We start from the raw sequence: 22,520 nt of genomic DNA, 5'->3' as shown, positions 1-22,520 counted from the left end.
CCTGAGCCAAAGGCAGCTGCTTAATTGGCTTAGCCACCCAGCTGCCCCTATGATACATTTTCTAATGAAACTGGTAAATCAACTTAAGTTGTTCTTAAATTTTGGCACATATGGAGTTACAAGCTGTTGAACCTGAAAGGCACCTTGCATCTCATATACCGTTTCTAATTTTTCTGACCCTAATATTGCACGTGCTGTTGCTCATCAAGGAGAAAGGACCACGGCAGACAAAGAGGATGAGTGAAACAGCTTTTGCTACAGAACTTTGCCTAATCAGTCCAATCTTCTAAGTTCCTGCTCAAATCAATCTGTTCACCCTTGAACTTTGCTTGGACCATCTTCCCAGACTGTAAGCTTGGCTCAGATTCACCAGAGCTGCTTTGTCTTTCACGAAGAGTCTAAAAAATTGGAAGGCCCTTTCCATGTCACGCCATCCAGGTGGGAACCCGCAGCATGTCTCCTTCCCATGGAAGCCCTTGAACAGCCAATGGGAGTGAATGAGATGGCAATGCAGCCTAGCAGGTCCCATGAACTATCAGAACAGTCTCTCTCCTATGACATCTCATCTACTTCTGTGTAATTCAACAAAGTATTCTCGTCCGGGGCCTCCGGGACAACATGGAGTAAGTCTGTATTTCAGTTGACAGTTTTCTAAGTGCTTGAAAATTGCAAAATGTCTCTGTTTAAATTGTCTCCACAAGGCCGAATCTCTGGGGTGCTCCAAATACCCATCCTCGTCAGACTATGTCTAAGCACATCACCTATTCAATTCCTTAGGCTGTACACCCATGTATCAGTGGGCCTTTTAAACTAGATTTAGTGTCTATTAAAAGAATATTTTTCCTGGTCTTATCTCTTTTGGGTTTGATCTCATGTTTGTTTATTTGTTTCTTTCAGAGGACAAAATAGAAAAGAAAAAAAATCTGACCCTCCACCAAAACCTGTTTCTTCTGAAGTAATGGTTACACAGTGGGTTTAGCATGAGAGCAGTTTGAGAGCTGGTATGCCCCTCTTCCAGTATTAGAGTTGGGGGACACAAAGATCTGGTTAACATTTCCATCATTTCTCAGGCAAAACACAGGGAGTAGTGGGTTCATGGCAGCTGCGAATGTTTTACTGCACTTGTATCTTTACCAATGAAAAAAACGAATTCACAGAACACATGAGTGCCTACCTGGGGAAAGAGATGCAGGAGCTATGGAGTGTCCTGGAAACCCAGTGTGCTGCCTGGCAGGGAGCTCTAAGATACTCAGTGCAAAGGCACCAGCAAAGCACCAAGAGGCAGAGGGAGTGGACAGAGTGGACGGAGTAGATAAGGGCTTATGAACAGCACTCACTGCCCCTGGAGAAGGTGAGAGGTAGGAGTGATGACGTGGGTGGATTCTATGCTGGCTCTTTCTGTCGCCCTCCCCACCCGGCCTCCAGGGAATTCCCGAAGACGGCTAAAATGACAAGGACGGACACAGAGAAAGGTGCAGATGAAACACGCAAGAAGAGAGGTACCTTCATTAAGGTTAATTCTTGCAACAGGCAGAAAGGAACACAAAGGAGGGTATACACTGGAGCTTTGGAATGAATTCCCCTCAGAGAAAATCAGGTGACACAATACTTATGTGCCCGGGACACTGGTCAACCATTTAGAGAAAATCTCACCTTTTGGAAGTGCAGTTAAAATCTTAGCATCGATTCTTCTTCTGTGGTTAGCAAGCTGTTCTTTCTCTTCAAGCCAGAACTCTTTCTGAAAGCTAAAAATTAAATTATGCCATTAATAATGTTTAAAGTCAATGTGAATCAAGATACATGATGTTAGGGCGCCTGGGTGGCTCAGTGGGTTGGGCCGCTGCCTTTGGCTCAGGTCGTGATCTCAGGGTCCTGGGATCGAGTCCCGCATCGGGCTCTCTGCTCAGCGGGGAGCCTGCTTCCCTTCCTCTCTCTCTGCCTGCCTCTCCGCCTATTTGTGATTTCTGTCAAATAAATAAATAAAATCTTTAAAAAAAAAAAAAAGATACATGATGTTAAGTGAAAAAAAAAGCAAAACAAGAGTTACGTGACTGTTATACATAGTGAAATACATGTATGTGGATTACAAGTAAAGAGTTTTATTTCTGGGAGTTAAATGCTAGCTTTTTTCATTTATTTATAGTCATGTCACTAAAACTTTTTTGTGTAACAGAAGAATTACGTCAGCACAGGCAGGTGGCATGGCGTCAGGGGTAACAACATGGCGGAGCCGCAAGTTGGACGCCTGGGTTGGGACAGCCACTCTCTTCTACAGCCACTCACCAAGAGCTGGGGAAGCTTGGGTTAATTGCTCAACCTTTCTGTGTTCATCTCTTCCTCAGAAAATCAGCAACTTGTCTAGGATATATACATGCTTTCCTCCAGGGCTGAAATTACGGTAAAGTAACAAATGTCTTCAAACAACTAAGAAATCAAAGCATGGTGAGTAGGTCTGAAAGGCTCATGAAGACCTGTCTTGGGATACAGGAGGAAATGAAGGAGGAAAGAATACGGAATTAAGCACAATGTACTTTTCTTCTCTAATGAGGCATATTGTGGGTATAATCTTAATTATCTTCATAAGACTCGGTGAGGCCTGAGCTGCTCAGGGCTATGCTGAGAAAGGTTTAACAGTGGGCTCCTTCCTCTTGCTCTCCCACCTGCTTCCCCTGAGCATGTACTTTGCAGTCTCTGCTGATGATGTCAATACTCCCACTATGGCCGATCTGCAAGCTTCGCATAAGACTTTCTGGAAAGAGACACATGCACTCGCTCTCACAAGGCAGTGCAAGCCAGCCCTGGCACACTGGCACTATCATCATCCCTGGTTTGCAGATTAGGAAGCTGTTACATGGTTTGCCCAAAGACAACACACCAATCTAGGGGGCCCCAGGCGGCATGCACCAACACCACGGGCCTCCGTGGGAGCATGTCTGGGGTTGTGCAAGACCACAGAGCTGCCACCACACAACAGGAAGAAAACTTAGCATGAAAACAAAAGAACTAATTTTCTTCAGTGACAGGATCACCTCCAGAAAGGTGAACGACAGCCTTGCAAAGGCTGAACTTCAGTGCAAAGTTGACCCTCCTGAAGGGCTTGTCCTCCATTTGCATTTCTGCCCTGCAGGGGTGCCTGTCCATAGGGGTCCCAGGGGGAATGGACTGAGGAAAGTTCTGTGCATACCAGGTAAGTGGGACACACAAATTATCTACACCCCATCCATCAATTCAATTTCAAGTAGCTGGCGCAAGATCCAAGACAGGGGACAGATCTATCTGCTAGAACCAAGTTCATCTGAAATCTTTCTTATTGCTGATAAATGTGGTAGGGCTTATATTCATAAATAGGTCTGCCATATATTCATATTATTTCATAAAAAGTCTTGAGAATAAGTAGTCATTATAAATCACACTCCAAATGGTTTAAAGACTCTAGGACACCTGCTTAGGTCAGAAATGTGGACTTGGCACTGACTTCTAAACAGCGATCATGATGCAGTGATAATTTTTTTTTCAGTGTTTTATTCAGATTTACGACTTAGTATATAAACCAACAGAAGCACATAACTGTAGAAGTATAGCCCACTGAAAGAATGGCATGCTATTGTCACCGGTTAATCAGCTACTTGTGTAAACATCTGGATAAAGTTCTGTACTTTCTTCGGGAAACTAAAATCTCAGGAAAAGAATTCTCTACAAAAACAAAAATGGTCCAATCCTGGAAATATTCAGTTTCTCAGGCCACTGATCTTAGGGGACAAAGACTATCTCATATCTTCAAACATAAATATCTGCATGCTTCTATTTACCCCCTTTTTTGTGTGCTTATCAAAAAGCCGCTAATGAAGACTGAGAAATTCCTCCCCAGTTAAACGTTTTTCTGAACTTCTACAGTGGGGTTTCCAAGTCAGCCCCTGACAGCTCCTGCACTTACCTTCTTCAAACAAGCTTTGAGAGTGTCAGTACCCATAAGAAGGGCAGCCTTTTCCCAGTTGGTCAGAAACCAGTGGGAAACCCAAGCACTGTCAGGAAAAGCTCTTGTGGCTCCTAACACAGCTTACTGTAAATGTGATTTACTCTACCCAGGTTCCCTCCTCTCCAGCCTACCTGAGTCCTGCTCTGTTCAAGGTCAGTTCCTCACGGAAGAAAGTCCTTGACCCCGTGCCTGTCCCACCGCACACCAAATCTATATTATGCACCTCTGTTGTTTTCTCTCATGGTATCCTGGTTTCTTACTTGTAGAACGTGTGGCAAGCATCTTATTTCAAATTATTGATTTATAGGGGTGCCTGGGTAGCTCAGTCAGTTAAGCCTCTGACTCTGGGTTTCAGCTCAGATTATGATCTCAGGGTCTACCACATGAGAGCCCATACTCTCTCTCTCTCTCTCTCTCAAAAAAAAAAAAAAAGACTCTGGAACATTTGTGAATGAATAATCCCTTCCCATCATCTTCTAATGGCTAATAAAACACAAATACCCTGGAGCACCTGGGTGGCTCAGTCCTTAAGCATCTGCCTTCAGCTCAGGTCATGATCCCAGGGTTCTGGAATCAAGCCCCACATGGGCTGCCTGCTCAGCAGGAAGCCTGCTTTCCCTCTCTCACTCACCCTGCTTATGTTCCTGCTCTCTGTCAAATAAATAAATAAAATCTTAAAAAAAAAAAAAACCAAAACCCACAAATACCCCCAAAGAGCCCAAACATCACCCTCCTTTAATTTTTTTGAATCAGAGGCACCAAGCAGTGTGACTGGTGGAGCCCAATCCTACCTCACACAATGGGAGCCTCCAAAGCACTAAGCTCCACGCGCTCCGTGGCACTCTCTTCGTGGACCATCACCCCTGGGACACGGGCTCTCTGCCTGACAAGCTCTGTAGGCACGGGTGGGTTGCCACAGCTCAACCAAAAGCATAAGAGTCTATTTCAGAATAAAACATATAATCCTCCATATATAGCTAAGGTAAATGCTACAGTCTTGACTTTTGACTTTTGCCATTAAGCTGCACCTTTTGTAGTTTTTATATATCTTCATCTCCTCTGAAATAGTGCTCTCTCAGGACTAAATTTTTCATACCCTGCCTCCTTCCCTCTGCTTCAATAATCTAAGAAGCATTGCTCCCTGCCTCCACTTTTTTTTTTTTAATGTGTCCCATTAACCTACTTAAATGCCAACAGTAGAAACAAGGGGAAACTTCAGGAGAGTGAGGACAGGATTTTCTGTGGTTACTAGCGTCTGTCTTTGACAAAATGGGGCTACACCATGACTGATCAGTCAGCACCCACGCTGGGAAAGGCTCCCTCCGATCTGTTCACTCTTTTACTGTTGTTCACATTACAATACACAAGAGATCAAAGTCTACTACCTCCTCTTTGTACTTCAGCATCTAGTTGATCTGAATGCTCTGAAGGAGGCAAGTGCCTCCATCTCCAGCCGATTTTACTCTAGTTCCGTGGGCAGAAGGTCGTCATTTGCATGGATCCAGAGGACCTACCGCCCACCATTTTAGAGCGGCTGTGTCCCTCTGAATCTGCTTTCACTGAAACGTCTGACCTTCTAGTTCATGCTGCTGCTATTCTTAAATAAGCAACGCTTTCCTCTTCTTCCTCTTGCACAGCCACTTACTAGCTCTACTACAGCTCTACCAACCTGCCAGGAACATACTGGGAACTAAGGTACTCTGGTCTGAACATCTGTATTCCCCCAAATTTAGATGTTGATATCCTAACCCCCAAATGTGATTCGATGAGGAGGTGGGAACTTTGGAAGGCGATAGGTCATGAGATAAAGACTTCATGAATGAGAACAGTGTCTTTATCTTATAAAAAGAGACTCAGAGACCAACTGTACTTCAATTAAAATAAAACAACTCTTCTGAGAGACCCAGCGATCTCTCTAGCCCATTCCACCAATGAGGACACAAGAAGTTGGCTGTCTCCAACCTTAAAGAGGGCCCTCACCCCATTATGCTGGCCCTCTGATCTCAGACTTCCAGTCTCCAGAACTGTGAGAAAGAAATTTGTGCTGTTTATAAGCCATCCAGTCTAGAGTATTTTGCTATAGTAGCTGGAACTCACGAAAAGTATAAGCCTTAGATTCTATCAAAAACATGGCAAAGATGAGAAATACGGGAAGCTGTGTGAAGCCCCAGAAATGTAAGATTTCCTGAGTTCAATAAGACAGACAACCTTACCGATGACCCTGGCTCATTACTGCTCTAGATGGCCTGATACTAAGACATGGAACAAATCCACCAAGGCTTTATCTCATCTAATGTGCTCACAAGATCGATTTTGCCATTTTCAGGGCAGGGCAGGACCAGGCTCAGCCTGATGAGAACAGTTGTTTATTCAATGCCATTGAAATGCAAACCCTTTATAGCAAAGAAACAATGTCATACATGATACATTAGGACCGAAAGCGTCTGAGTGGAATGAGGGGTAAATCAGGGTTGGGTCCTTCTACCATCACCAAGTGTAGGCTGGGATTGATGCCTACATGTCTTAGGAACAATAACTTTGTGTCTCCATTTGAAAATCTCAAATTCTATCAGGGACAGTGATCGACTAAGAAACATCTGGGACACAGCTATCTGATTTGGCACAAACTTTAATTTTTACGAGAGCTTAAATGAATGATTGTGTACCACAGCATCTCAGCATGTTAGGTATATTGAATCAGTGCCCATAACACCTTACAGTCAAGGGAAATGAAATGCAAAATGATTAAAAGACCTCACTGGGGGACACCTGGGTGGCTCAGTCGGTTAAGCGTCTACATTTGACTTGGGTCATGATCTCAGGGTCCTGGGATCGAGTCCTGCATTGGGGGTCCCCCTGCTCTGTGGAAAACCTACTCTCCCTCCCCCTCTCCCTCTGCCTCTGCCTGCTGCTCCCCCTGCTTATGCTCACTGGCTCTGTCCAATTAAAAAAATTTTTTTAAATCTTAAGGAAAAAAATAAAAGACCTCACTGGACAGATGGATTGGTTGGGGGTGGGGAGAGAAGGAGGGAAGAAGGGAGGATGGAAAGAAAGAACAAGGCTAAAGTTTCTCTTAAAAAATCAAAAGCTCTCTTACCCGATGGACAGACTGCAAAAGAACATCCCACACTTAGAGTCAGGTACAAGAAAGTAAAGATAATAGCCCTTCACAGGTTCAAAATTTTATCTGATCTGCAAATAGATCATGTTCCCATAAACAGCATTAATGAATACAAAAAGAATCTTTTTTGGATGAACGTACTATTAGGTCAGTTTGCTTCAGACATTTTAATAAATCAAACTCTGGGGAGAAAACATACCGCCAAACATTCAAACTCATGAATTAGGAATTTAGGAGAATAATTCTAAAAGCTACCACAGATCTTCAAAATTTAAGATTCCTTGAGCGAAGATCACTTTACCTTGAAACTCTTCTTTGACTTGGTAATCCAACGAAGCTTAAGTTTTTCTGGTTGAAATCTAAGGGGAAAGAAATGATGTAACATTGAAATAGCTATACAGTAAGTTTAAAAAAAAAAAAAAAACCCTCCAATGGAAAACAAAATTCTCCAAAGCCCCTTTGAACATATCACTTAAGGAAAAGGAAACCATTAACCAGACAAGACATAAGAATACAAAAATGACACCTTTTAGGAATCAAATTCCACAACATGCATTTTACACAGGCAAAGCTTCCTCCCCTCTGAAATTTAGCTGACATAACTCTGCAGGTGGGGAGGGAGGAATCTGACATAGTTCAATGCTATCATTGAAATTTGTTATAGCTATAAGAATACTCAAAGCAATTAAATACTGAATAGCACAGTTATGTACTCAGGGGAAAAGAAGACAAAAAAAATTAAACAATTTCAGTCCAGATAAACAGAAATGATGAAACTCATCACTGCCTGATATATTCAAGATGCTTTTAAAAGAATGTGTGCATGGAGGGGTTGGTGAAGAGCCAGGGAACAGGTCCACTGTTTTTATTGCCTTCCTTAAGATCTAAATAATAACAAATCATCAAATTAACTATTTCTTTCTTTATTTTTGAAGACGGGATATGTATTATGTAAAGACAGGGGGTAACAATCCCATGCAGCAAAAAGACACATCCGGCTGGACCAGTTAATCAAAACCAGGCAGAGACAAATTTATACCAGTCTGATGGCAAGTAAGGTTTTACAACTTTTGGCACAGTAATTGTTTGTCCACCAAGAAAACCACAAGCAGACCACTTACACAGACTTCTAAGCAAGTGCCTTTTACTGTTTAATATTTGGGGGCAGAAGCCTGAGGAAAAGGAGGTACAAAATGCACCAGATGCTGACATGTCATTAGCCAGCAAAACCCATCCAGGAGCCTCCTGGCATTTGGAAATTCTGACCAACTAGAGAAATACAGTAAAATGAAAGGTATACGTCCAATTAAAGACCTGAGCTTTTTTCCTAATTATACAAATATCGTGTTATATATTAAAATTTAAAAAAAAAGAGAGAGAGAGAGAGAGAGCTCAGTTCAAAAAGCTAGCAAATGTTGTAGAAGAAAATTGGCGAAGCTAAGGCCTGTTCGAATCACCTCCTAAGAGTGCATCTGTGCTGAAAAAGACTTTGACACAGAGTGCCAGAACTTCACATGGGACAGTCAAAATAACTTCAGCATTTCAGCCCTATTCAATCAGTGATCGGAATCTGCGGGGCCACTCCGGGGGTTCCATGGAAAGCATGCATTTTCCTCTGCACTCAAAGGAAGCCACTACAAAAACAACATTTTGTTCCAAACAGTATCACATGAAGATTTCATAAAAAAGACAAACACCCCTGTCTACTGGAAATAATTTAGTATATATAGCCCTCGCTTTAGAAAACTATTTTAGCTAATGCACAGCACATCCAGAACAGGATTCAAAGTTTGGGCATTGGAACTGAATCTGCAATTTTTCCTGCATAAAGGCTTTTGTGGTTCAGCAGTATCTCTAACTTACAATAGGAGAAAAAAAAAAAAAAAAAGGAAAGAAAGAAAAAACAAAAAGCAACAACAACAACCAAACAAAAACCACCTCACATATTTCAGCCACAAAATAAGCTAATTTATAAATGCAATTAGATCTTTCAAGCGTCCTTTGAGGAAACGATAATGGGACACAGGAGAATACAAGGAAAGAAATGGAGGATACGAGGCATTCATCCTGTTACAAAATAAACCCACAAGTGCAATTCCTATTTTTCCTGCCTTACCTTGTTTCTCAGGGAACCTGAGAGCTCCCAGGCAGCCGGCAAGCTCTGGGTTTCTGAACATGTTGCACACAGAACGTTTAGTCACACAGTGCGATGCAGAGCCCAGTGCAACCGGCGGCGCGGCCTGCCGCCCGTCTAAGCAAAACTGGGTTGAGATTTTTCACAGCACAGGGCTGGAGCAATCAGGCCCTCGTGTCCTTGAAAGTATAGTAAACGCAGAGCAGGAGGCTGCAGGCTGGAACAGCTCAGACCCCGTAATCAGATTACAGGCAGAAATCAGGCCTGTGGCTGCCGAACCAGGCTGCTCTCCACCGATGGGCCATTCCTGATGTTGCCACTTCAAAGCAGGGGCCAAAGCCCAGCTTATGCTCCCGCCACACACACAATACTGCAGCCTAACCCCCACCACGGGGGAGTCCAAAACAACTCCTCCTCGCCCTAAAAATAAACAAAAAGGAGCCATACAGAGACTCCTGATGTACTGGGAAGCGGGGAAGCCGCCTAACGATTCCCAGGCTGCTCCGAGTCTGGCTTTGGCGAAGTTAAATGAAATATTTCACCTAACGGGGAGCCAAAACCCCATCGTTAAGAGTTAAGATTTATGAACAACATATGAGCGAAATTGTGGGAAAAGAAAAGGCAGATATTACTGGAGGCTCAAAAATTTTAATTTGAGACAGAGGCTCTCCGGTTAGGCCTTACCTCTTGGGTTGCCCCCTTTTTATTCCGTTATTTCTTAGAGGGACTTCATTTTTATAAAGCAGGTCCGGGTTTACTACAAGATGGAGGGGAAGGCTCCCTAAAAATCCTCTGTGCTCTGCCTACTCGCCCCCCCACCTGCTCCCCCCACAACTACTGCTCTTCTTCCATCTCCCTTGTTGCGCCTCTCCTAGAATGTCACATAGCTGGAGTCACATAGCATGTGGCCTTTTCCGATGGGCTTCTTTCACTGGTAATATGCACCAAAGGGTCCTCCATGTCTTTTCCTGGCTTGACAGCTCATGCCTTGTCAGTGGTGAATAATATTCCACTGTCTGCGCAGACCATAGTCTGTTTACCACTGCCGAATGCTTGCTTCCTTGTTTGGGCAACTATGAAGGAAGCCGCCATAAACATCCATGTGCAGGTTTCTGCAGGGACAGAAGTCTTCAGCTCCTCTGGGTAAAGACCAGCTCCTTTGGGTCAAGTCAGGATGCGTGATAGCCGCATCATATGGCAAATAAGTTTAGTTATGCAAGGAAGGGCCAAACGGTCTTGGAAAGTGGCTGTATCATTTTGCATTCTCACCAGCAATGTATGAAAGTTCATGCTGTTCCACATCTTTGCCAGCATTTGGTGACGTCCATGTTGGGGACTTTTGTCATTCTGATAGATGCACAGTGGTACTTTATGGTTCTGAGTTTCCCTGATGACTTATGACATGGAACATCTTGTCTTACGCTTATTTGCCATCTGTGTATCTTCTCTGGCGAGGTGTCTACTAAGAGCTTTGGCCCATTTTTTTACTCCGTTGTTTCCATTGTTGAGTTTTAAGAATTCTTTGTATATTTTGGATAATAGTCCTTTATCAGATGTGTCTTTTGCAAATATTTTTGCCCAGCCTGTGGGTTTTCTAATTCTCTTGAAATCATCTTTTGCAGGAGTTTTATAATTTTAAGAAGGAACCAACTTGTCATTTCTTTCTTCCATGGATTGTGCCTTTGGTGTCTTACCTAAAACGGCATCACTGGGGGTGCTTGGGTGGCTCAGTCTGTTAAAAGTCTGACTCTTGATTTCCGCTCAGGTCATGATCTCAGGGCTGTGAGATCAAGCACCACGTTGAGCTCCATGCCGAGTGTAGAGCCTGCTTGAAATTCTCTCTCCCTCTCCCTCCACCACTTCACCCCTTCTCCCTGCTCATGCTCTTTCTCTCTAAAAAGTAAATAAATAAAAATAAAGAGGCATTGCCATTCCCAAGGTCATCTGGGCCTTCTCCTATGTCCTCACCTAGGTAGTGTACAGTTTTGTGTTTTACATTCAGGTTTAGGATCCATTTGGAACTAAGTTTTGTGAAGGGTATAAGGTCTGTGTCTAGATTCATTTTTTTTTTTCATGTAGCCATCGAGTTGTTCCGGCAGCATTTGTGGAAGAGACTATCTTTGCTCCCTTGCATTGCCTGAGGGTCTCTACTCCCTATAGAGAGCTTCCTGTACTGGCCTGTCTGTGTCTCTCATCTTTGGAGCGGTGGTTTGCCCTGGGACCGCCTAAGGATCCAAGAAGAGTTGTTGATCTCGGTCCTTGCAGCTTCTTTCTTGTTGTTGGGATAAAGCGGGACTTCCCAAGCTTTTTACATTCAAGACTGGAAACCCTGGAGTCCCCCCGCTTATGTTTAACTACAACATGAAGGCAGTGAGGCCAAGCAGTAACAATGTAATTCCAAGAAAAATATGCAATGATTGGAGGTTGGCAATTTTATAGCTAAAAGGAGCATTAAAGGGAACCTTAAAAAATGGTCTCATTTACAAGATGAGGAAACAAGGCTAGAGGAGTAACTTGCTCATGTGCAGACACTCGGTTCGTGATGGAGCCATAGGATCTGGGGAAGGTGGTGGGCTCCAGACCATGATTCGCCCCATTCACCCACAGGGAGGCAGGGACTGTGAGTATGTCCATCTTTGAGCTGGGGCACAGCAGGCTCCCAGAGAATGTGTGCTGAGTGCCCATATGAAATCATGCAATAATCTTTCCTGAAGGCTCGAGGTCACACTCTGAAATGACTTCCATTGACTTTATGTCCTGATTTCAAACCAAATGGACTTAAACGGATCTCCAAACTACAAACATAACTTGAAAAGGAAGAAATTAACCAAAGTGCTCCCACAGAAGGTACCCCAGCACTGGTTACTCCGTGGGTCCGCGATGGCATCTGACGTTCTCTCTATACAGCTGGTCACTACAACTCTGATGAAGCTGGGGAGAAATAGGGCAAATGGGGCAGTTTACAAAAACTCAGCAAGGAACAACATACGGAGCTGTTGGCAACTGTAGTGGACATTTTATTGTCAGGTCCAGACTAACTGGGAAAGAAGAAGGAAGTGTCAGAAGGCGAAGAGAAAGGGAGGAAATTGCCCAAGCAACGGATGCTTGAAATGAATAATTACAGGAGATGAAATAATATTTATATTTACAAATAATCTTTATAAAGAATTTAGTTTATAAAACACAGTGTCACCTGCTCATAACCATTTCTATTCCTGAAAACTACTCTTCTTGGAGAATAGTTCAATAGAATTATCCTAAGTATATCTAAATGTTTATTTTTAATTGTTACTGAGAAACATCTCTAGTTTGAGTTTTTAAGATGAATTCTGATAGCAACTAAAAAGAATTTGGATATTCTCTATAAGCTGGTAATGGAATCTAACCAGAACTATTTGCATTGCTCACCCATTATGGAAAAAAAGCAAACAGATTTAAATATGGCTTCACTGTTGAAAAGAAAAAGCATAGCGTTCTTTAATAAATTACGGATATATAAGTTAATTTCTTATTTAATTATCCCAACCCCATGAGATCATAAAGATGAAAGAAATCTGTATTTTATCAGTAGAAAATATGAGGCTTTTAAGTCTACTCTCCAATAATTAGAAATAATAACAATAAATAATTTTATTTTAAGGTGGCTCATTCACACTGAAGAGCGACCAAAGCAGACAGACATTTCCTCACATCGTTCTGTAGGTTAGCATGTTTTATTTCTCTGCAGAGAAAATTCTAAGTTGTGGTTGTGATGTTCTTAAATTTCAGGGAGAAGATAGTTCAATTTAAAGCAGAGATACTGTCGTACTCGCTGTCCAACATCACTTAACCACCAGCTCAGTGCAAAGAAAGGAGATACACTAGAGGCACAAAATTCTCTGCTACTGTGTCCAGTTAGAAACACAGATCTTTTCCATTTTCAAAGCACCATAGCCTTCTCAATGCTCAGAACTAATGTTTCATGGAAGTATTTTATGGAATGTTTTTGAACTTTCGATCTTGAAATTAAAAAGAAAGCAAAGGTTTACATTTCCTCTAGATGGGCACACAAAAAAATGCTTCAGTGGAAGGAACATAAATGTGTGAATGGGAGGGCAAGAGGAAGGTCACTGTCATGGGCATGTCAATGTCATGATCTGTGGGTGGTGGATGACCAAGAAGGATCTATGAATGGACCACGGAGATGCTGACATCCCAAAGTGAAATCACTCGGACAACCGCATCAGGTCGTGGTAAATCCAAAGCCATGGACTTTGGGAAAACGAGAGGAAGGGGCCTTTCTGATCACCTGGTCTTCATTTTACTAAGAGTTGGACAACCTCCCCCAACAAGGTCACAGAGCATATGGCGTGGCAGTGCCAGGCTAGAAATAAACTCACATTCTCTCGCTCTCCCCAGGACAACTCCCACATTCCTGATCAGTCTGGACACAAACTAACAGGGGCCATTGCTGTATATGTGTCCTGGCTTGTTGTCATAGGGTCCCCAGCCCTCTGACCTGTGTTGGTTTCATCGGTAAAGAGGACAATCTGGCCCTGGAAGGAGTCAAGTCAACTTCTTACAAATCTCATAGGACTCCTTCATCTGGTTTTTGTTCCCGAGATGCTCCTCAAACCAAAGATGGTTCTACATGTTCCTCAAACCCTCAGTGACTTTAGACAGAAGTGAATAGGACATATCTAAGGTCCTCAGGCAAAGACAGAAATCGGGGCCTTTTGGTGGGGGAGGGGAATTATGGAAAAAAGAAAGCAATTTACAATTCTTCCTTCCCTTTCCAAGGTCTCCACCTTATCGGAGATAGACAAGATAAGGATGTTACTATCAACTTTTAAGAATGTATAAAGCAATGGCTCAGTAATTCCACTTCTAGAAAGGTACTAAGGAAATTACTTTGAATGAGTACAAGGATGTTTACCACAGTTTTGTTTATAAATGTATAAAAATGGAAAGAGTCTACATAAAGAAACATACAGAAGAATGGGAAAATTATACATGAAAACCAGGTTGGAAACTTACTTGATGATTTGAAAAAATTTTCATGATGTATTAGAGATAGACACCCACCTTATCAGAAAGACAGTAAGTAAACAGACCAAAACATTATTATCTCGCTACCCAGACATAACTCTGTTCATGTTTTTCCTCCTTTATTCGAAGTTCCAACAATAAGCATGAATTACTTCTACGGTTACCAAAACAGTTAACTACAAATAAAGACAAAGGTAATAGATTCTTTTAAAATCCCAAGGTTTAGATTTGGCCTAAACATCCAGGAGAAAACCATGAATGGAATTGTGTCTGTTGGCCTATACACAACATCAACCAACCTTTCTCCCCTGAACGTACGCATTTCTTGGCTATAGGGGCATTGGCCCAGAAAATCACCAAAGCTCTTGATAACGTGCAGCCCAGTGTTTCTCAAACTCCACCCTGCGTGGGCCACAATCACCTGGAAGTTCTGGGCTAACTTCCCCTGCCAACCAAGAGTGAACTCACCTGTTAAATCCCTTCCATAGATTTTCTTCTCTCTCAGCATCTCTCTATTACCAAGTACACTTTTCCTGCTCAAAAGCCATGTCTTTTGGAACTACCACGCTTGTGGGGCAACACCTGAGACACATTCCTAGCACAGTGCCTGGCTCAGAACAATGAACTATTAAATACTGGAGGAATGAGTGAAAGAAGCAAGCAAGCAGACCAGCAGTGGGCTCACTTCCGCTCTTCCTCATTCCTAGATTCTGGCTCATTCTCAGCCAACTCTATTTCTTTTCTAGGAGGCATAAAGCAGAAGTACTACCACTCCTTCCTAAACTTGACACAGGATCCTAGGAATGTTTTCTTGTCTTTCCTACACGGTGAAGCAAGGATATGGCACCTAAGTATTTGTGTACAGGGAGAAACAGGAAGAAATGCTAAAGATGTGCCAGGGGTATGAATTAATGGGAAAAATGGGAGTGGATTTCTGCAGTCCGGCTGTGGACAATGTCAGTGTGAGTCCAGGTAAGAAGGGTCACTTCCTGAAGGGGCAAGGTCAACAGGTAAGGCATCAGATGACAAAGGGTCAAGGTATTAACTCCTCAGGGACTGTGGTTCATAGCTGTTCACAGGATTGCACTGAGGCTTTATGGAGGGGCCACTGTCTGTGACCCGACTCCTGTCTGCTGTCTGGCTGACATTTATGTACCCATGCCACGTGAGAGGAAGCTGTCCTCTGGGAGTCATCATCATAGAGGAGAAAATGGGAACAAAGCCAAATGAAAAGGAAAACAGCCTAATACCTGCACATTTTCTACCACATCTACTGTGATGATTTAAAGAAGAGCATAGAACTGGGTCCCTTACTGACCTTTCACCAAGAGGGGGGACACAATGCTAAGTGCTCTGGAGCATTAAAATTCATTCAGTTCTCTCCAGCATCTTCAGAGAGATGCTGCTACCATCCCCATTGGCAGATGGGAAAACGGAGATACTGGGTGTTCTAGGATAAATCCTTGGGCTGCTTAAAATGTAGCTCTAAAGGCAGAAAGACCACTTCCTGATCAATTAAAATGAAATCAAAGAGGTAAATATGAAGGTGAGGCCATGATTAAATCAGGAATATACAGCTGACCGTTGAACCACGCAGGGGCTGGGACACCACCCCCTGCACCGTTGAAAATCGGAGTAGAATTTTGACTCTCCCAAAGCTGAACTGAAAATAGCCCGTTGATCGAAAGCCTTACCAAGAGCATACAGTCGATTAACGATATTTAGTATGTGTATTATAACCTGTATTCTTATAATCAACTAAGTAAAGACAATGCTCTTAAAATCTTAAGGAAAATAAAAAATACATTTACAATTGCCGTCCTGTATTTATTAGAAAAAAAAAATCCACAGAGACATCAACCTGCTCTTGTTGAAACCCGTGTTGTTCGAGGGCCAACTGTGTGGGGAACAGCTCTGAGAACCGGAGGGCATCCTCCAATCCCTGCGTGGATCTTCATATGGGAAAGAGATGCGGGTGTGTGTGACACTCCCTCCTCCCAGGCCTGCCGCCTCCTCACTGGGCTCCCTGGATAGTGCCTGAAGCCTCCCAGTCCATAGGAAAGAGAGAGGACATTGACACGTGCAACACCTGACTACATCCTGTTGTGAGTTACTGATACATTTCAATGATTTTAACAAGTGCCGCAGAACCATTGTAATGAAATCTACTATAAGCTACTACAGGCCACGACTGAAAATTCCAAAGCGAGGGCTGTGTTTTTATAGCCTAGTAAAGTAGGGGTATTTTGTATGCTAGAAGCAGCTGGAAATGGTATTCACATTTTCTGGGGTGGATTTTATTTCTGTGTGCAGACTCTGAATGTGGGCAGAACTGCCTGGGGAGGGAGTCCCACCAGTAGGAAGCCTGGTGAGTCCTTTTTGCTTCCCTTTTATCACAAACTGGTTTATTCAGATATTCCAGATTCCTTATTTAGAGTAATTCTCCTCCCGTGTGCGTTGTAAATGTTTTGTGAATTTGGGTTTGTGGTAATAATTAGAAGTCTCAAATAAAATTTTGTGTTACAGGATTTGTTATGGTAATTTTAAACAGGCCAAGTATGTAGCCATGAAAAGACATAAGTACTATCAATGATAAGAAATATTGTAACTCAGACATTTCTGTATTAGATGTGTTGAAAGAACCATGCCCATCTTGCCATAGGAAAGATCTTAAAAAAAAAAAAAAAAAAAAAAGGCTTACTGCAAACCCTAAGGACTTATTAATGTCTTTAAATGTCCAAAAGAAGAATTTTAACATATGAAGTGAAAATTATCTCTAATCATTTTAGCTTCTGGCCAGTTCTGAATCTGTAGCTAATGATTCTTGGGGAAAATAACCCAGGTAGCTTGCAGAAGGAGAGGACAGTCAACCATTTCTCAGAGCAGGAAAAAAAACAAAACAAAACAAAACAAAGGTCACTTTCACATTAAAATATACACTGAAATATACCTACAATGGACTACTATTCAGCCTTAAGGATTGGCATTCTGACACTTATAACAATATGGATGAACCCTGAAGACATTATGTTCAATGACTAAGCCAGAGACACAAAGGACAAATACTGCGTGATTGAGGAGTGAAATTCACAGCGACAGAAAGCAGAACAGTAGTTACCAGGAGCTGGGGAGCAGGGGGAATGGGGAGCTACTGCAGAATGGGAACAGAGTTTTAGTTGGAGGACATGAGAAAGTTCTGGAAGGTGGATGTTGAGGTCGGTTGGAAACTAATGTAAATGTACTTAATGCATTTAAAAATGGTTACAATGGTATTATATTTTAGCACATTTTTTTAAAAAATAAAGTACACTAAAGGTAAAGCACAAAGTGACACAAGTTACAGGCATGTGCTGGGAATCCGGGCACAGGTCTCCTGACAGGCGCTGGACCAAAGGCAGATGCTGGCTTGCACGCGCCCACTACTCCCTTCCAGGCCAAGGAGGCGCCAAGAACATTTCTGACCTATTCGATGACCAATACACTAAGGGTCCTTCAACAATGATCTCACAAATAAGTATATACTTAGATATTTAGTGTGTAAAATCTGAAATGGCATGGGGTGCAGAACATTGTTCTTGAGAGCTGCAGGGGTCCAAGCCCCACTGGGCTCGTTCACAGAGGGCAGAACCCCAGCTGAGGAGAAGGGGGGCTAGCATAATTCCACTTGTCCAGAGAGCGTGCACAAGGCTTCTGCCAACTCCAGTCATTCAATACTCACTATTTGATGGTTTTAACATGAACAGAAAGCAAGGAAATACTGAATCATCAGATATGAGAATGTTTTATGAGTCTAAAAATCCAGATGGTAGACCAGTAAATGTATAATATTACTGTTGATACCTCATAGATTATAGCCTTTCCACAGCTATGCTTGAACGATTGGAAAGGGCTTTGAATAAAATAATTTCTGGCCTTCCTTGTCCTCAGAAAAGCATCTTCATAAGAAGGAGAGGACAGTCAACCACCACCTCACAAAACTAATTTGTACGGAAACTTAAGAAAAATCCAGCAACCTGCCTCCCCAGCATCTCCACTGTTTGTGAGAGATGTAGGTTAGCTGGTACCCAGGACCTTCACTAGAGTCTCAGAGCTGGTCCCCCGTGCATTTGCTGACTGATGAGGGGTTGGGGGGTGGATGTTGCTAAGATTAGACATGTTCTCAAGAGCTTTCTCCATGTGCAGGGATCTCCAGGAAAGCAGTCTGTACTCAAAGACCGAATAGCACAGGAAGGTTATGACATGGAAGTTGAAGATACATTCTACTCTACTTGAAATGATGAAAGATAAACGCACACTTATGAGTCATTTTAACATCTGATAAAAAGGCAAATGATAGCAAAGTTTGGTGCCCCTCAGAGTCACGTGGGGTGCTTGTTAAAAATGAATGTCCCCCTACCCGAGATAAGGATATGCTCCCAAAAGTAAGAAATCATGAGTATAAGCCATTTAAGATGATGTCTGGGAAGAAGCAGGAAAATCAAACCAAATGGATGAGTTTAATTAAGGAAGGCTTCCTGGAGGAGGTGATGGTGAGCCTAGTGGGGAATGGAGGAAAGGATGGGTAGGAAGAAAGGCTCATGTGAGTGTGACAGATTGGAGGAGAGCAATGCTTTACTAAAGGAGGTGTGAGCTGGAACGGGGGTCCACATTCAGGAGAAATGGGAGAGGCCAGGCCATGCAAAAGTGGGAAGGCAGGTATCTACCAGAACACGAAGATTCACCTGCTATGAAGAAAATGAAACCCAGTACTGAAGTCCAAACGGAAGAAGGAATTTCAGATTCTCTCATGCCTTGACATCACACTCAAACAGTGTACTGTATGGTTTTTAGGCGGCAAGAAAAGTTTTCAGGAGCACAGATGTACTAGCCCAGTCGCTTTCTCTATATGGCTTGCATGCCTCTTACCCTTAAAAAGGATGGCAGACAGCAAAATAAAAAAGCTTTAAAAGGGCAGCCTCTTTGATAAACTCATTACTGTGATCCCTCCACAGGTCACAGCCCCAGCCACGGCTGGCCACATCGCTGCTGGGCTTTGGTCTCTGTCACCAGACACGACTGGCTGACCAGCACATCAGACACCCGAAGCCAGTGAGACAGACTGACTGCCCGGGATGTAAGTTACAGGGCAGTTCAGTGTTAAGAGTAAGATGTCATCTGAAAGCTGATATTTCTCGTTATCTGCCTGGAATTTCCAGTTAGATGCTCAGCCACGGACCTGAACCCAATATGTAAAAGACGAATGTCAGAGATTTTGCCCCTCCCTCCTCACTCCTTGCCCCAGACCTCTTCTTGCAGAAGCTGTTCCTTCCTACCCAACAGGATTCACTGAGCAACTACCAGAGGTCAGGAACCAGGGGGGCTGGAACACTGAAAGGACTGCCCGCCCCCGAGGAGTTCACAGTCTAGTTGAAGAGACTGACTACAGGATGCAGAACTGGTTTTGACCCCTTCGGTCCTCTTATACCTTGTTCTCCCTGACCCTTTTGAAGTTTCCCTACCTCTTCTGTTATTCCTGTCAAGTGCATCTGTTTGTCTTCCCCATACACAATCGGTTCTTCCCGGGGATCATGAGAGACTGTGCCCTCCAGCCCCAGAACGACCAGGGGCCCAGCAGCGTGGGGCAGTCAGGACAACCGCAAGTCCCCACTTCCCAGAACAGAGAACACGCCGTGCTTCCTTCACATTTGGACCTTCAAACACCCAGCGACAGCAGCAGAGGCATTTTAACTGTGGACAATGTGGAAGTTAAGTATGTAAACTGTGGAGTCCTAGTCATGTAAATCACGTGATGTTTTACACTCATATTGATCTGGAGTCAAGCAGTCATCATTGCTCCATTGTAGCTAATCACTCATTAAAGTAATTATGGAATCATCAAAACAACTGATGAAAACCATATAATTCATGGGAGTCTGTGACCCTTCCCCTTAAAAAGGCAGCTCTTTTAACTTCCCAGGAACAGGGACTATACCTTTAAACCAAATCATTGCTTATCAGTAAAGTTTTATATACATATATATATATATTTATACTTATATTTATATTTATATTTAAAAACAAAACTGGAAAACTCAGTGCCCACCTAATAGAATCCTAACTTCCTCATTCCAGACACCTCGAAGTAAAAAATTCAAGCAATAGTTCTGGAATTTACAATGCGGTAGACTTTGTGTCTTCTCATTCCGGGACTCCAAGTTTATTCTAACAAGAAGTCTCTTCCATCCCCTGACATCTTTGTGATGCAGAAAGAAAATGTACCCCGCCTCCAGAGAGTTCTCTGCTCTTTCCTGTCCTGCACACAATATTTTTCTCTTTATAATTCGACGTGCAGCAATGTTCCCTCCAGCCAACATACTTTGCACAGAGTTTCAGGAGTTTTCTAAAGTCCTAAGGGAGCTCGGCACCGAGCTAACAAATTCCTTTTTGTACAGGTCAAAGGTACATGTGTTAAGAACCAGTAACCCCAAGTTACAGCCCATGCCATGGGGTGCCATTAGCCAAGTTGGTCAACGAAGATGGAAACAGATATTTAAAACAAACAAAAAAAGGATTTCTTTAACAGGAGGGGTAAGACCCACCCTTTCCCTGAATGATAAGTAGCCGACAGGAGTCAATCAAAGGAAACAATGAGGTGAAAACAGGGCCCAGCAGGAGGGCACCTGTCCACTCCCCTAGGGTCCACCCTAACCCTGGGGATGGGGGGCTGTCTGGTGGCAAAAAGAATTGGATAGCTTTGCTGCTAGGAGATTTCTGGGGTAAGAGGAGAGCCTCACGGTGACCTGGCACTTGGAAGGAGCTGCACTTGCTCTTTCCATCTCAGTAGGCTGTCCAGAGCCTGCCCCAGAAATGAAGAAGAAATCACTTAGACAAGGGGGTGCCAGGGTAGCTTAGTCAGTCGGGCAGCCAGCTCTTGATCTCAACTCAGGTCAGGTCTCAGGGTCCTAGGATCGAGCCCTATGTCAGCCTCCATGGTCGGCAGAAGTCTGAAATTCTCTCTCCCTCTGTCCCTGCACACTAATAAATAAATAAATCTTGGAAGGGAGGGAGGGAGGAGGGAATCACTTAGAGAAGTGACATGAACTTGAAGTGTCCCCGTGCCATGGAATTAATTCAGGCTCCTTCTCCGTGTGTTCTGTGTCTCACGTGCGGCTTTGGTTCATGAGCCATGACTGATCATTGCAAGAATTTGAGAAGTCCAAACAAAAATTTTGGTCCAGAGAAGTGCCATTCTCCCTAGTTTCCAGCCACTGCATCAATTTTGAAAAAACACAGACAAGAAAAGAGGAATTCTGCCTTAAAGACTCACTCGCGAAGATATTTCCCTCAGATGCAAGGTTTTTGGCTATTAACCACCAACACCGAGGAGACCTTATTGCTGAAGAGAACAATAAAGCAGATGCCATAATGTAATGAATGTAATTTCAGAAGAGAAGTTTAGGGGTGCCTGGGTGGCTCAATGGGTTAAAGCCTCTGCCTTCGGCTCAGGTCATGATCTCAGGGTCCTGGGATCAAGCCCCGCATCAGGCTCTCTGCTCAGCGGGGAGCCTGCTTCCTCCTTTCTCTCTGCCTGCCTCTCTGACTTCTTGTGATCTCTGTCTGTCAAGTAAATAAATAAAATCTTCAAAAAAGAAAAAAAGAAGAAGAAGAGAAGTTTAAAATGGAGAGGTCATTTTACCCTACATTTTAGAGAAAACAATGGAAGTGACTTGCCCAAGGTCACTTAGCCCATCCATGACAGCCTTTGAGCCTGGGTCCCCTGGCTCCTGGACTCCGTTCTCTCCACTGTCCCACCTTGCCATCTGGTGACATTTCCTCCCTACCACACACAGGACCTCACCACCAGCAAGACTCTACTAGAAAACCCAATGAAGATACCAAGAGTCTCCAAAATAGCTTGGGTTAACAGGAAACCAACATTTCCTGATTGAGTCCACACTCCACAGAGTAAGTCCTAACACAGTACAAGCTACACAGTGAGTAAAACCCTAGCAAAAGGAGATCCTTTGGGAAGCCACCTCCTGTTTTCCACCCATAGCATAAAGTATGTCTGCCAAGGACAGTGTATATTCCTGTCATCACAGTGGACTAGAATTAATTGAGCAGTACTAGGCCATGTCTCCAGGGTCTGGGTTCTCTGGCTCCTTGCAGAACACCAGCCCGCTGCCCCCAGCTCTGCCAGCCTGTCCCCAGACGCCAGCCCTCTTGGCCCGCCAGCCTACCTAATAAGGCAACATGCAAGTTGACTGGCTGGCTTGTAGGTC

At 43.4% G+C, this 22,520-nt stretch overlaps 1 protein-coding gene across 1 annotated transcript in view; it reads right to left on the bottom strand.

Moving 5' to 3' along the window:
- Nucleotides 1–9,323, bottom strand: part of LOC309870355 (supervillin-like) — a gene marked incomplete at its 3' end in the record, with an annotated part of 71,765 nt that extends 62,442 nt beyond the window's left edge. The window contains exons 1-3 of the mRNA XM_082742488.1: nucleotides 9,214–9,323; nucleotides 7,399–7,456; nucleotides 1,654–1,745 (exon numbers count right to left, since the gene is read on the bottom strand). Coding sequence (XP_082598614.1) covers nucleotides 1,654–1,745; nucleotides 7,399–7,456; nucleotides 9,214–9,274 — 211 coding nt within the window. The 5' untranslated portion in view covers nucleotides 9,275–9,323. The remainder of the gene's footprint in view (nucleotides 1–1,653; nucleotides 1,746–7,398; nucleotides 7,457–9,213) is intronic.
- Between the last annotated feature and the right edge of the window lie 13,197 nt (nucleotides 9,324–22,520).

This window comes from Mustela nivalis (assembly GCF_964662115.1).
Source record: "Mustela nivalis genome assembly, chromosome: 7".
NCBI classification, from domain to species: domain Eukaryota; kingdom Metazoa; phylum Chordata; class Mammalia; order Carnivora; family Mustelidae; genus Mustela; species Mustela nivalis.
This window is presented reverse-complemented; position numbering and strand designations above follow the sequence as displayed.